The 14,420-nt window shown below is 35.6% G+C and overlaps 1 protein-coding gene across 19 annotated transcripts in view; it reads left to right on the top strand.

Annotated features, from left to right (window-relative positions):
• LOC127503431 (oocyte zinc finger protein XlCOF26-like) overlaps nucleotides 1–14,420 on the top strand; it is a 138,734-nt gene that overhangs the window by 111,604 nt on the left and 12,710 nt on the right. Inside the window, exons 1-3 of one of the 19 annotated variants that reach the window (XM_051877233.1) lie at nucleotides 1,455–2,292; nucleotides 3,968–4,087; nucleotides 5,246–6,445. The exons of 7 other annotated variants lie outside the window; for them this stretch is intronic. In XM_051877233.1, coding sequence (XP_051733193.1) covers nucleotides 4,030–4,087; nucleotides 5,246–6,171 — 984 coding nt within the window. In that variant the 5' untranslated portion in view covers nucleotides 1,455–2,292; nucleotides 3,968–4,029 and the 3' untranslated portion in view covers nucleotides 6,172–6,445. Of the gene's footprint in view, nucleotides 1–1,454; nucleotides 2,293–3,967; nucleotides 4,088–5,245; nucleotides 6,446–9,195; nucleotides 9,324–10,196; nucleotides 10,442–10,625; nucleotides 12,184–13,537; nucleotides 13,654–14,420 lie in introns of those variants that run through there. 11 more of the 19 variants (XM_051877236.1, XM_051877235.1, XM_051877221.1 and 8 more) reach the window with 11 other exon arrangements.

Genomic DNA, 14,420 nt, shown 5'->3' with positions numbered 1-14,420 from the left:
ATGCTCGTATAGGCCTATAACTTTGCTATCTTTTTGACACATAGGTTGTGCGGTCTTCGTTTGGGGGCTGCACTCGTGGTCTTCGGGGTCTCTGGAGACCCCAGGCAACAAAATGTAATTTTGTAACAATATAATATATTTTTTAAAAACCAATGTAATTTTACTCTGTTTATTAATGTTTTTACTCAACATTTGTGCAGTTTTTGGAGGATTTGTGATATCTTTTAAATTTATATAAATAAATTAAAAAATACTTTTTTAAATAGGTTTTTATGCAAAAGCAGCTTTTTATGTAAAATTCACTTTATAAAAGGCCCAGATTTCTAACTTTCATTCATGGGGATAACATGGATAATTTGACATGATTTAGTGTAAGATTTTTGCCCATCTTTTGGAAAATGCAGTTATAAAAGTAAAAAAACTATCACTTTTACCAGTAGATGGCTGCAGAGCTCCACTATTTGCTATGTGCTATTTGAATGACTGAAAGACATCTTTTCACAAGTTTTTTTCAGTTGGATTCATATCTAAATGTTATGAAATCACAATTATAACAATAAAAATTACTTTTTGTCAAAGTTTAGCATTTTTGTACAGAAAAAAATCAGTTTTTCAATAATGTCATCAATAATGTAATCTCCAGAGACCCCGCTTAGAAATTGAACAAAATCCATTCTCAAAATCAGAAACAACGCACAACACACATAGACAGAATGTGTGAAGTGGCACACTTCCAAAAATGCAAAAAACATCCTCAATTCAAAATGAACATGCTCACACACACATGCGCGCACACAAAAATAAAAATTATTTATTTTATTATTTGTATTATAAAATTATTATTGAAAAACTGATTTTGCCCTGAACAAAAAATGCTAAACTTTGACAAAGTAATTTTTATTGTTATAATTGTGATTTCATAACATTTAGATATGAATCCAACTGAAAAAAAACTTGTGAAAAGATGTCTTTCAGTCATTCAAATAGCACATAGCAAATAGTGGAGCTCTGCAGCCATCTACTGGTAAAAGTGATAGTTTTTTTTTACTTTTATAACTGCATTTTTCAAAAGATGGGCAAAAATCTTACACTAAATCATGTCAAATTATCCATGTTATCCACATGAATGAAAGTTAGAAATCTGGGCCTTTTATAAAGTGAATTTTACATAAAAAAGCTGTTTATGCATAAAAACCTATTTCAAAAAATATTTTTTAATTTATTTATATAAATTTTAAAGATATCACAAATCCTCCAAAAACTGCACAAATGTTGAGAAAAAACATTAATAAACAGAGTAAAATTACATTGGTTTTTAAAAAATATATTATATTGTTACAAAATTGCATTTTGTTGCCTGGGGTCTCCAGAGACCCCGAAGACCACGAGTGTAACTTTTATGTTTTACACTAACATAAAAACAAGATATCATTCCAATTTTTTTTTTTTTTTTTGTAGATCTTAAAAGTGTTAATCACCGTACAAAGTCTCATGCCATTTAGACAAAGAGAAAAATTTTTTTTATTTGAGCAAACGTCGTTTGGGGTCTCAAAAGACCCCAAAGACCGCACAATATCTCTGATTTGCAAACTCTTCCTTTGTCTCTAATTTACACACATTCACTCGTTTAATCGATGTCTGATTACAGCAATCAACCCTCATCAATATTCTTTCTGCTTCTCTCTGAACTGAACGATTAATAGTTTAACAGTGCTGGAAATATAGAGCTCATTTCTGAAAATAACACCACTTTTGAGAAGATCATGACTAAAATACCATAAAGAAGTAGCTAACAGTCGGCTCTTTCGTTTTGCCCTTCTTTAATTGAATTAAGGGGATTTAATGATTTGAGCCTCAATTGAAGTGAATGAAGACAAACAGCATCCTTTTCAAAAACCTCATCGTTTCGAAATGAAGGAATTTCACAGACTAAAAAGAGTTTCAAAAAGGAAACATTAATGTGCACGTCAGAAATCACACAAATAAAGAACATCTATTCTGTTTAATTCCGGAGTTTAAATAATATTGCTTCCTCCTAACTTTTCAAGATCGGTTAGAATATCTTGGCATCTCTCTGAATGAGCAACTTTCAATTTACCGCGACGCATTGCCTGTATCTAAAATTAAAGAATTCCCATCACTGGAGTTTCCGCCAGTAGAGGGCGCTCGTGCAACCGAAGCAATGACACACATCCGAGTCTAGGAGAAGAAGAGAAGTGAGCGAGGGAAGGGAACATAAACGTGAAGTGGAACACAGCCGTTCATTCTGCTCTAAATCTGCTGTTTTAGACTGTGAGTACATTAATTTTAATATTTAGTATGAGAAATCTAAATCCAAAAGACGAGTTTGTTCAGTGAATCACTCAGAAATAAAAAAAAAAAAAAAAAAAAAAGCATCCCTCTGTAAAACCACAACCCCCTTACCATCCCCATTAACAGTGTGGAGTAGCTATTATGTAAAACTTATAATGCAATTTAAATATTAAAATTCTCAATTGGCCAACCAGAGCTCAATTGTAACACCAGTTCAATCAATCGTGCAATCATCAGCATGTGTTACATTCAGAAATGATCACCCTATTCTTTTCATCTTCTCCATCCACTGTTAGAGCTTTGAAGCCCTGAAAAGTGTGGAGCTCAAAAATAATTGTAATTTTGAACTTATTTATAAAGTTGATAATGTGTTGATAATGATTAGATTATTAACTCTTCAGTGCCCTCTGAAGGCATTTCAGATGCTCAGTCATATGTTTACATTTAATCATTTAGCAGACACTTTTATCCAAGGCGACTTACAAACGAGGACAACAATAGAAGCAATCAAACCAACATTAGGGCAACAAAAATATGTAAGTGCTGAGACTAATCGCAGTTTATTTAAAGAGATATATAGAGTAATAACTGTTACCATTAATAGGTCATATGTTGATGAAAAAGATGCGTCTTCAGCCATTTCGTTAAGCTGGCTAAAGGCTCAGCAGCTCGGGTTGAGTTAGGCAGGTCATTCCACCAGCAGGTCTGTGAAAGTGAATTTGTGTCTCTTTGGGATGACACCACAAGGTTCACTTGCAGAACGCACAAGCTTCTGAAGGGCACATAAGTCTGAAGTAGTGAGTTTAGGTATAGAGGTGCAGAGACAGTGGTTGTTCTGTAGGCAAACATCAGTGCCTTGAATTTGAAGTGAGCGGCAATTAGCAACCAGTGTCAGTTTATGTAGAGAGGTGTGTTGTGTCGCTCTCTGGCTCGTTAAAGACAACTCTTGTTGCTGCATTCGGGATCAGTTGCAGAGGTTTGACATTACATGCTGGAAGGACTGCCAAGAGCTCATTACGATAGTCAAGTCTGGATAGGAGTTGTGTAGCATGCTCCAATAGAAGGGCCTGATCTCCTGAATGTTATATAAGGCAAATCTGCAGGACCAAGCAGTTCTAGCAATGTGGTTTGTGAAGTTTAACTAATCATCGATCACAAGGTTCCTGGCTGTCCTGGATGGAGTTATAGTTGACAAGCCTAGCTGAATGTAGAAGTTTTGATGAAGTGTTAGTTTGGCCGAGACCACAAGCATGACATGTAGATTGAGAAGAAAAGTGGTCCAAGCACTGAGCCCAGAGGCACCCCAGTAGCTAGATGTTGCGACTTGGACACCACGACACCCTGAAGGACCTACCTGAGAGGTCAGACTTGAACCACTGGAGTGCAGTTCCTGAGATGCCTTTCATCATGAGGGTTGACAGGAGGTTTTGGTGGTTAACAGTGTCAAAAGCAGCAGACAGATCCAGCAGTACTGATTGTCTCTAAACGACTATTTGAGCAAACATTTCCACCTGAATAATTGAGAGTGATTGTAAGTGTGATGATCATCTGCTAAATGAACAACAGCGACCACAATTCACACCTTCAGTCAGTGAAGCCGCTCACACACCCGTTCATGAGTTTAAATGATGGTGATATTCCCATCTTCCCACAGGAGAAGAAGAAGAAAGCAGGAGGAATTGCTGCAGGAGAAACTACTGACATACTATTGTAAAGATGGAGTTTGAGGAAGAACCCTGCAGAATAAAAGATGAAGATACAGAGGAACAAATAGGTTGGTGTTTTCCTTCATTCTATTTAAAGACTACATTAAAGTATCACATACAGTTTTTGCCAATCTCATGTTAATGTTGAGTACCTATAGAGTAGTATAGCATCCTTCATATCACCGAAAAGTCTTTAGTTTTATCACTTTTATAAAAGATACATATGCTGTACCGAGTCTTTCCGAAAACAGCCGAGCGCATAGAGGCGTGCTGTGTGAGCGGAGCTAAAGAGTGATGAGCACGCACAGCTTTTGTGTAGAGATTGTCTGCAAGCTATCAATGGTCAGCTTAACAAATGTATTTAAACACACACACACCCCAAAATGAAAATTCTGTAATTAATTACTCGCCCTCATGTCGTTCCAAACTCGTAAGGCTTTCATTCATCTTCAGAACACAAATGAAGATCTTTTTGATGAAATCTGAGAGATATCTGTTCCTCCATTGACTGCCTTTGCAACTGACATTTTGACTCTTCAAAAAGTTGATAATGAGATCGGAAAGCTAATCCATATGAAACGAGCAGTTTAGTCCAAATTTTCTGAAGAGACTTGGTCAGCAGAAGCTCAACCAAACCTTCACACACAAGAACAAACACCTTCCGGAAGCTCAGTCGTGCTGCGTAACCAGTGAGGTTCATTCTTGTGTGTTACGCAGCACTTTTGAGCTTCCGGAAGATGTTTGTTCTTGTGTGTGAAGCAGGTTTGGTTGAGCTTCTGCTTATGTTCGCTGATCGATGTTTAAATGACATATAAAGCCTAAATTAAATCTTTTCATCATAAAAAGCGATTGAGTCTCTTCAGAAAATTTGGACTAAACCGCTCGATACATACAAATTAGCTTTCCGATCTCTTTATCAACTTTTTGAAGGGTCAAAGTGTCAGTTGCAAAGGCAACTGGAGGAACAGATATCTCTCAGATTTCATCAAAAAGATCTCTATGTTCTGAAGATGAAGAAAAGTCTTACTAGTTTGGAAAGTCATGATGGTGAGTAATTAATAACACCATTTTCATTTTGGGGTGAACTAACCCTTTAAGATGAAAACTGACATATAACAATACATCTAATACTAGATACTAGTAGACTCAGTAGTAAACTAGATTTGTGCTTTATTTCTTTGTTTCTCATTTGTCCTTTTTAATTGAATTTAAAATGTTGATTTTAGACCTGATGGAAGTTAATGAAGACAAACAACATCATTTCACAAATGAAGATGGAAAACTGACATATAAAAATGAAGATAAACAACATCTGCTTCAAAACCCTCATTTAAAAAATGAAGATGGAAATGCAGTCGTTTCAAAGACTGAAGAGAATTTCACACAAAAACAAGCTGGAAAATCTGGAGTCAAAAGATCTTTCACCTGCTCTGAGTGTGGAAAGAGTTTCACAGATAATAAAGACTTAAATAAACACATGAGAATTCACACTGGAGAAAAACCGTTCCCCTGCTCTGAGTGTGGAAAGTGTTTCACACAGAAATCAAACCTTAAGAGACACCTGAGAATTCACACTGGAAAAAATCTGTTCACATGCTCTCAGTGTGGAAAGAGTTTCAAATATGAATCGCACTTTAACAGACACATGAGATCTCACACTGGAGAACAGCCGCTCACATGCTCTGAGTGTGGAAAGAGTTTCACACAGAAATCACATCTTAAGAATCACATGAGAATTCACACTGGAGAAAAACCGTTCATATGCACTCAGTGTGGAAAGAGTTTCTCATCCAAAAGCGTTTTCAACAATCATCTGCGCTGTCACTCTGGAGTGAGATCATTCAGCTGTGATCAGTGTGATAAAACATTTGTTCTTAAATCACATTTAAAAACACACCTTAAAATTCATACTGGTGTGAAACCTCATAATTGTTCTTTTTGTGGGAAGGGTTTTACACGACTGCCCACTTTAAAAGATCATGAGAGTATTCATACTGGTGTGAGACCTCATGTTTGCTCTGACTGTGGGAAGACCTTCATTACGCTCAGTGCCTTAAATCAACACCAGAGATCTCATACAAGAGAGAAACCGTACAAGTTACTGTGGAAAGAGTTTTACTCAAATATCTCATCTACAGACTACAAGAAATAAATTTGCCCAAAGTTGGTACATATTCAGATCCATCACTTATAAGCAAAAAATTTGACATTCAGAATAATCAAAAGCTGGATAATTTCTTAAAATTTGTAATGAAGTTTGTTTGTCAAGGGGAACCTTTGGGGAAGGTAAAAAAAATAATAGTTTAGAAAACTAGTGTGTTGCCTTAAAACGCGGTGATTTGTAAAGGGATGTGTTTTGTTTCTTCGTGGAGTTCAATTATTTTCATTAATTGTACATATGAGGCTTGTTTTAGTTGTTTAGATGTGATGCATTAAAGGAACACTCCACTTTTTTTGAAAATAGGCTCATTTTCCAACTCCCATAGAGTTAAACAGTTGAGTTTTACCGTTTTCGAATCCATTCAGCCGATCTCCGGGTCTGGTGGTACCACTTTTAGCATAGCTTAGCATAGTTCATTGAATCTGATTAGACCGTTAGCATCTCGGTCAAAAATGACCAAGGAGTTTCGATATTTTTCCTATTTAAAACTTGACTCTTCTGTAGTTACATCGTGTACTAAGACCGACGGAAAATGAAAAGTTGCAATTTTCTAGGCCGATATGGCTAGGAACTATACTCTCATTCCGGCGTAATAATCAAGGAAATTTGCTGTCGTGCCATGGCTGCAGCAGGCGCAATGATATTACGCAGCGCCTCTCACAAATGTCTCCATGGTTGCAAGGCACGCTCCCTGTGCAAGCAGGGGGTCACAGGCGCTGCGTAATATCATTGCGCCTGCTGCACCCATGGTTCGGCAGCAAATTTCCTTGATTATTACGCCGGAATGAGAGTATAGTTCCTAGCCATATCGGCCTAGAAAATTGCAACTTTTCATTTTCCGTCGGTCTTAGTACACGATGTAACTACAGAAGAGTCAAGATTTAAATAGGAAAAATATTAAAACTCTTTGGTCATTTTTTAAGGAGATGCTAACGGTCTAATCAGATTCAATGAACTATGCTAAGCTATGCTAAAAGTGGTACCGCCAGACCCGGAGATCGGCTGAATGGATTCGAAAACGGTAAAACCCAACTGTTTAACTCTAGGGGAGTTGGAAAATGAGCCTATTTTCAAAAAAAGTGGAGTGTTCCTTTAAGATATTGAAGACTTTTTTTTGCATTGAAATCACTGAAAAATAAGAATGAACAAAATGTTATCTACAGCTCAGGGAAAAGAAGCGGTTCCTCTAACATGAACTCTGACAAATATCACTGAGAGAAGATGAAATTGCTCAGGAAAAGTGAATGTGTCTGTGACAATTCAGCAGTGATATTACTTGTTTTACAGCTGCTGTCTAGTAGTTATGAAAGAAGGTTTAAGATGAAATTCTTACACTGTGGTTATACTTTGTATTTTGGTTAAAAGTTTGATTAAAAAAGTAATAAAATGGAACTTGTGCTTTAAGCTGATTTTGTGTCATCTCGATCCTCTGAATAACTTGCATGAGCTTCTCTACACAAATAGTTGTAACATAAAATACAAAGGATAGATGATAAAAAAAAGAGACTAGGGGTTCTCTGCAAGATTAAGATCCTCTATCAAATTTATCTATCTATTACAGCACTCTTTTTCTTCATTAATTTCAAAGAGAAGAAATTACACAATTCCTTGTGAAATATAAAGAAGTTTGGTAGTGTTTTCAAGAATCTGTTTTTATGTAAGAAAAATTTACCAAGAATAATAAGTGTGTTAATTGCTAAGTCATGTGTTTCTTCTTTCATAAACATACCAAATAAGACATTTTCTTTTGTTAATACAGGTAAATTTTCATTTTTAGGAAATAACAGTAATGCATATCCTCTCAAAAAGCACAGGCATAGTTACAGTCATAGAAAAGATGTTCTGTCGTTTCGATCTGATCAACACAGAAAGAGCAGTTGTTAAAGGAACACTCCTTTTTTTGAAAATAGGCTCATTTTCCAACTCCCATAAAGTTAAACAGTTGAGTTTTACCGTTTTTGAATCCATTCAGCCGATCTCCGGGTCTGGCGGTACCACTTTTAGCATAGCTTAGCATAGTTCATTGAATCTGATTAGACCGTTAGCATCTCGCTCAAAAACGACCAAAGAGTTTCAATATTTTTCCTATTTAAAACTTGACTCTTCTGTAGTTACATCGTGTACTAAGACCGACGGAAAATGAAAAGTTGCGATTTTCTAGGCCGATATGGCTAGGAACTATACTGTCATTCCGGCGTAATAATCAAGGAAATTTGCTGCCGTACCATGGCTGCAGCAGGCACAATGATATTGAAAATCGCAGCTTTTCATTCGTCTATCACCATATTAAAATCACCTCCAAAAATAAAGTCTTCAGTAGGATACCTCTGAGATAAATCCTTTACTACCCTTGTAACCTGATCAATTAGGATTTTGTTTTGGTTATGGCTATTATATCCATATATATTTCCTAAAATCAAAAAGTTTTCATTCATTTCAAAACACAAATTATCCAATGACCACAAGTATCCATAACAGTTGTTAAAATCTTTCCAGGAAAGTTATATAAAAGTATAGCAACACCTGCTGACCTATTTGAGCCATGAGAAAAAAGTATTATCATTGAGTACATTATGAATCCATCTTTCAAACCGTGTTTTTGTCTTATTACGTTACGCCTATAAAAAGTGTTTATATTCGTTAATAGGAGAAATCTAAATCAGACAACTTGCATTGAGCTGCTCGGACAGAGTTTTTGAGTTTTTAATGCATTTTTTTTATTTCTTAACTCTCACATTTTTTTTTAATAATACTTACCATCTCACTTTAAAATAACGCCAAGATTTATATTAAAATCAGCAACATTAGTAACACGCAACAGTTGAAGGAGTCCAGAAGGGAAATACAATTGCAAACTCCTTAGCAGATATTTGAAGTTTGAATCTTTGTCAAATCAAACATATTTGATGAGATATAGTGTGTGTATAATCTCAAACTAGATAACAGATCTTATCCTGGTTGTCTTGTATCTAATCTATGAAGGTTAGACATGAAGTTTCCGCCAGTAGAGGGCGCTCGTGCAACTGAAGCAATGACACACATCCGAGTCTAGGAGAAGAAGAGAAGTGAATGAGGGAACATAAACATGAGAAGTGGAACACAGCCGTTCATTCTGCTCTAAATCTGCTGTTTTTAGACTGTGAGTACGTTCATTTTATCATTTATTAGGAGAAATCTAAATCCAAACGATTAAACGAGTCAGTTCATTTAGTGAATCACTCAGAAATTAATCGAAATGAAGCGACTGATGTTGTACATTACGACTGAGAAACGTAAACTCGTTACTGTTTTTTTTTTTTTCACAGATTTCAACAATTTGTGAAGCTTATGAGTTGTTTTTTGTAGTACCCTCACCGCCTGATGAGGATGAAATAATTATGTTAAATAATCCCAGGACACGGGGATGCTGCTGCTGCTTCATCAGTCTCTGTAATGTCTGTGAAACAGCTCAAACATATTTTCTTTCAATGTCAGATGAATCACAGTCAGTGAAACTTGAGTGACAGATTTAACAACTCAATCAGATTTGACATAGAAAAATAGATTACTTCTGTACAGCTGCACCAAAATAAAACATTTAAGTGTCCTGGGTGAATAAAATAACTCACATAAACACTGAAAATGTACATACAGCCTAAATATCACATGATTAGTTTTTCTTATATACTGTGCATTTCTGTAACTCATAGCACATTTGTATGAACAAAACCTTTATTTATAGAACACAGACATTAGTAACAACCCATAATAATTATATTATTTTAGGAGAAACACATAATTTCACTTATAAGCATTACCACACTATTTCAGAGGCTGCATGGTCTCCATCATTAGCATGACTAGCGTGATATACAGGCCAAACTCTGGACAAACTTTTAAAACTATGTTCACAAACTCATTAACACTTTAAAACAATGACATTCACACTTCACACCCTTTTCAACATGTCAACAATACATTCAGGATCCAGGAAGATGAGTACTGATTGTGTCTAAATGACTATTTTAATAATTTAGTGCAAATGTAAGAGTGATGATCATCTGCTAAATGAGCAACAGCGACCACAATTCACACCTTCAGTCAGTGAAGCCGCTCCCACAGCCGTTCATGAGAGATTAAATGCTGGGGAATATTCCTATAGGAGAAGAAGAAGCACGCAGAAGGAATTACTCAAGAAGAAACTACTGACATACTATTGTAAAGATGGAGTTTGAGGAAGAACCCTGCAGAATAAAAGATGAAGATACAGAGGAACAAATAGGTTGGTGTTTTCCTTCATTGTCTTTAATGACTGATGAGGAACATTAAGATGAAAACTGACGTATAACAATGCTAAAAATAGATACTAGTAGACTCAGTAGTAAACTAGATTTGCGCTAAATTAAGAATGAACTTTATTTCTTTGTTTCTCATTTGTCCTTTTTAATTTAATATGTTGATTTTAGACTCGATGGAAGTGAATGAAGACAAACACCATCATTTCACAAATGAAGATGGAAAACTGACATATAAGAATGAAGACAAACAACATCTGTTTCAAAAATCTCACCATTTCAAAAATGAAGATGGAAATGCAGTCGTTTCAAAGACTGAAGAGAATTTCACACAAAAACAAGCTGGAAAAACTGGAGTCAAAGGATCTTTCACCTGCTCTGAGTGTGGAAAGACTTACACATATAAATCACACTTTATCAGACACATAAGAGAACACCCTGGAGAAAAACCGTTCACCTGCTCTGAGTGTGGAAGGAGTTTCACACAGAAATCAAACCTTAAGGTACACATGAAAATTCACACTGGAGAAAGGCCTTATACATGCTCTCAGTGTGGAAAGAGTTTCATTCTGAAGGGATCATTAAATGATCACATGAGAATTCACACTGGAGAAAAAATGTTCACCTGCACTCAGTGTGGAAAGAGTTACACATCCAAAAGCTCTCTCAAAGAGCATCTGCGCACTCACTCTGGAGTGAGACCATTCAGCTGTGATCAGTGTGATAAAACATTTGTTTTTAAATCATACTTAAAAGCACACCTTAAAATTCATACTGGTGTGAAGCCTCATAATTGTTCTTTTTGTGGAAAGAGTTTTTCACAAATGAACGCTTTAAAAGATCATGAGAGTATTCATACTGGTGTGAGACCTCATGTTTGCTCTGACTGTGGGAAGACCTTCATTACGCTCAGTGCCTTAAAACAACACCAGAGGTCTCATACTAGAGAGAAACCGTACAAGTTACTGTGGAAAGAGTTTTACTCAAATATCTCATCTACAGACTACAAGAAATAAATTTGCCCGAAGTTGGTACATATTCAGATCCATCACTTATAAGCAAAAAATTTGACATTGAGAATAATCAAAAGCTGGATAATTTGTTAGTTTGTTTGTCAAGGGGAACCATTGGGGAAGGTCAAAAAAAATAATAGTTTAGAAAGCTAGTATGTTGCCTCAAAACTTGACGATTTGTAAAGGAATGTGTTTTGTTTCTTTGTTGAGTTCAATTATTTTCATTAATTATGCATAAGGCTTTTGTTTAAAAGTGGCAACAACAGTCTATCGAATCATAATCCATATTTCAAACAACTTGTTTTAATTGTTTAGATGTGATGCATTAAGATATTGAAGTCTTTTTTTTTGCATCTAAATCACTGAGAAATAAGAGTGAACAAAACGTTATCTACAGCTCTGGAAAAAAAAAAAATTGTTAATTTTTTCCAGAGCTGTATATATATATATACTCATTCTGTTTTTCTATGTATATTTAAATAAGTGATTCCTCTAATGTGAAGTCTGACAAACATCACTGAGAGAAGATGAAATTGCTCAGGAAAAGTGAATGTGTCTGTGACAATTCAGCAGTGATATTACTTGTTTTACAGCTGCTGTCTAGTAGTTATGAAAGAAGGTTTAAGATGAAATTCTTACACTGTGGTTATCCTTTGTATTTTGGTTAAAAGTTTGATTAAAAAAAGTAATAAAATGGACCTCGTGTTTTAAGCTGATTTTGTGTCGTCTCGATCCTCTGAATAACTTGCATGAGCTTCTCTACACAAATAGTTTGGCAGCGCCACAGATGTTCCTCTAGATGGCGCCATTTGGTTTCATTTCAACCACGTGCACTTGTTAAAGGGTTAGTTCACCCAAAAATGAAATTTCCGTCATTTATTACTCACGCTCGTGCCGTTCCACACCCGTAAGACCTTCGTTAATATTCGGATCGCAAATTGAGATATTTTTGTTTAAATCCGATGGCTCCGTGAGGCCTACATAGGGAGCAATGACATTTCCTCTCTGAAGATCTATAAAGGTACTAAAAACATATTTAAATCAGTTCATGTGAGTACAGTGGTTCAATATTAATATTATAAAACGACGAGAATATTTTTTGGTGCGCCAAAAAAAAAAAAAAAAAAACGAATTATTTAATGATGGCTGATTTCAAAACACTGCTTCAGGAAGCTTCGGAGCGCCAAAGTCACGTGATTTCAGCAGTTTTGGCGGTTTGACACGCGATCCGAATCATGATTCGACACGCTGATTCATTACGCTCCGAATCTTCCTGAAGCAGTGTTTTGAAATCGGCCATCACTATATAAGTCGTTATTTTGTTTTTTTTGGCACACCAAAAATATTCTCGTCGCTTTATAATATTAATATTGAACCACTGTACTCACATGAACTGATTTAAATATGTTTTAGTACATTAATGGATCTTGAGAGAGGAAATGTCATTGCTCCCTATGCAGGCCTCACGGAGCCATCGGATTTAAACAAAAATATCTTAATTTGTGTTCCGAAGATTAACGAAGGTCTTACGGGTGTAAAACGGCACGAGGGTGAGTAATTGACAGAATTTTCATTTTTGGGTGAACTAACCCTTTAATTATACATTGAGAACATTATGAATCCATCTTTCAAACCGTGTTTTTGTCTTATCCTGAATCACTACGTTACGCCTATAATAAGTGTTTATATTCGTTAATAGGAGAAATCTAAATCGGACAACTTGCATTGAGCTGCTCGGACAGAACTGGAGTTTTTGAGTTTTTAATGTAATTTTTTATTTCTTAACTTCAACATTTTTATTAATAATACTTAGCATCTCACTTTAAAATAAAGTCAAGATTTATATTAAAATCGGCAACATCAGTAACATGCAACAGGTGAACGAGTCTACAAGGGAAATACAATTGCAAACTCCTTATATATTTTAGTTTGAATCTTTTCTCAAATCAAACATTTGGTGAGATAGTGTTTGTATAATCTCAAACAAGATAACAGATCTTATCTTGGTTGTCATGTATTTAATCTATGAAGGTTTTATATAGTTTAATAGGGATTGGTTTCCGCCAGTAGAGGGCGCTCGTGCAACCGAAGCAATGACACACATCCGAGTCTAGGAGAAGAAGAGAAGTGAGCGAGGGAACATAAACATGAGAAGTGGATTCTGAGCAAAATCTGCTGTTTTTTCTGTGAGTACATTCGTTTTATCATTTATTATGAGAACACTAAATACAAAAGACTTAACGAGTCTGTTCAGTATATCACTGAAGCGACTGATGTTGTACATTATGATAGTGAAACGTAAGCTCGTTACTGACTTTTTTTCCCCACAGTATTTGTGAAGCTTTTTTTGTAGTACCCCCACCGCCTGATGAGGATGAAATAATTATGTTAAATAATCCCAGGACACGGGGATGCTGCTGCTGCTTCATCAGAGTCTCTGTAATGTCTGTGAAACAGCTCAAACATATTTTCTTTCAATGTCAGATGAATCACAGTCAGTGAAACTTGAGTGACAGATTTAACAACTCAATCAGATTTTACTTAGAAAAATAGATTACTTCTGTACAGCTGCACCAAAATAAAACATTTAAGTGTCCTGGGTGAATAAAATAACTCACATAAACACTGAAAATGTACATACAGCCTAAATATCACTGATGATTAGTTTTTCTTATATACTGTGCATTTCTAAAACTCATAGCACATTGAACAAAACCTTTTTATAGAACACAGACATTAGTAACAACCCATAATAATTATATCATTTTAGGAGCAGCACATACTTTCACTTATAAGCATTACCACACTATTTCAGAGGCTGCATGGTCTCCATCATTAGCATGCCTAGCGTGATATACAGGCCAAACTCTGGACAAACTTTTAAAACTATGTTCACAAACTCATTAACACTTTAAAACAATGACATTCACACTTCACACCCTTTTCAACATGT

This window comes from Ctenopharyngodon idella, chromosome 21, assembly GCF_019924925.1.
Source record: "Ctenopharyngodon idella isolate HZGC_01 chromosome 21, HZGC01, whole genome shotgun sequence".
In the NCBI taxonomy this organism is placed as follows: domain Eukaryota; kingdom Metazoa; phylum Chordata; class Actinopteri; order Cypriniformes; family Xenocyprididae; genus Ctenopharyngodon; species Ctenopharyngodon idella.
The sequence above is the reverse complement of the archived record's forward strand: the minus strand, read 5'-3'. Positions and strand labels throughout refer to the sequence as shown.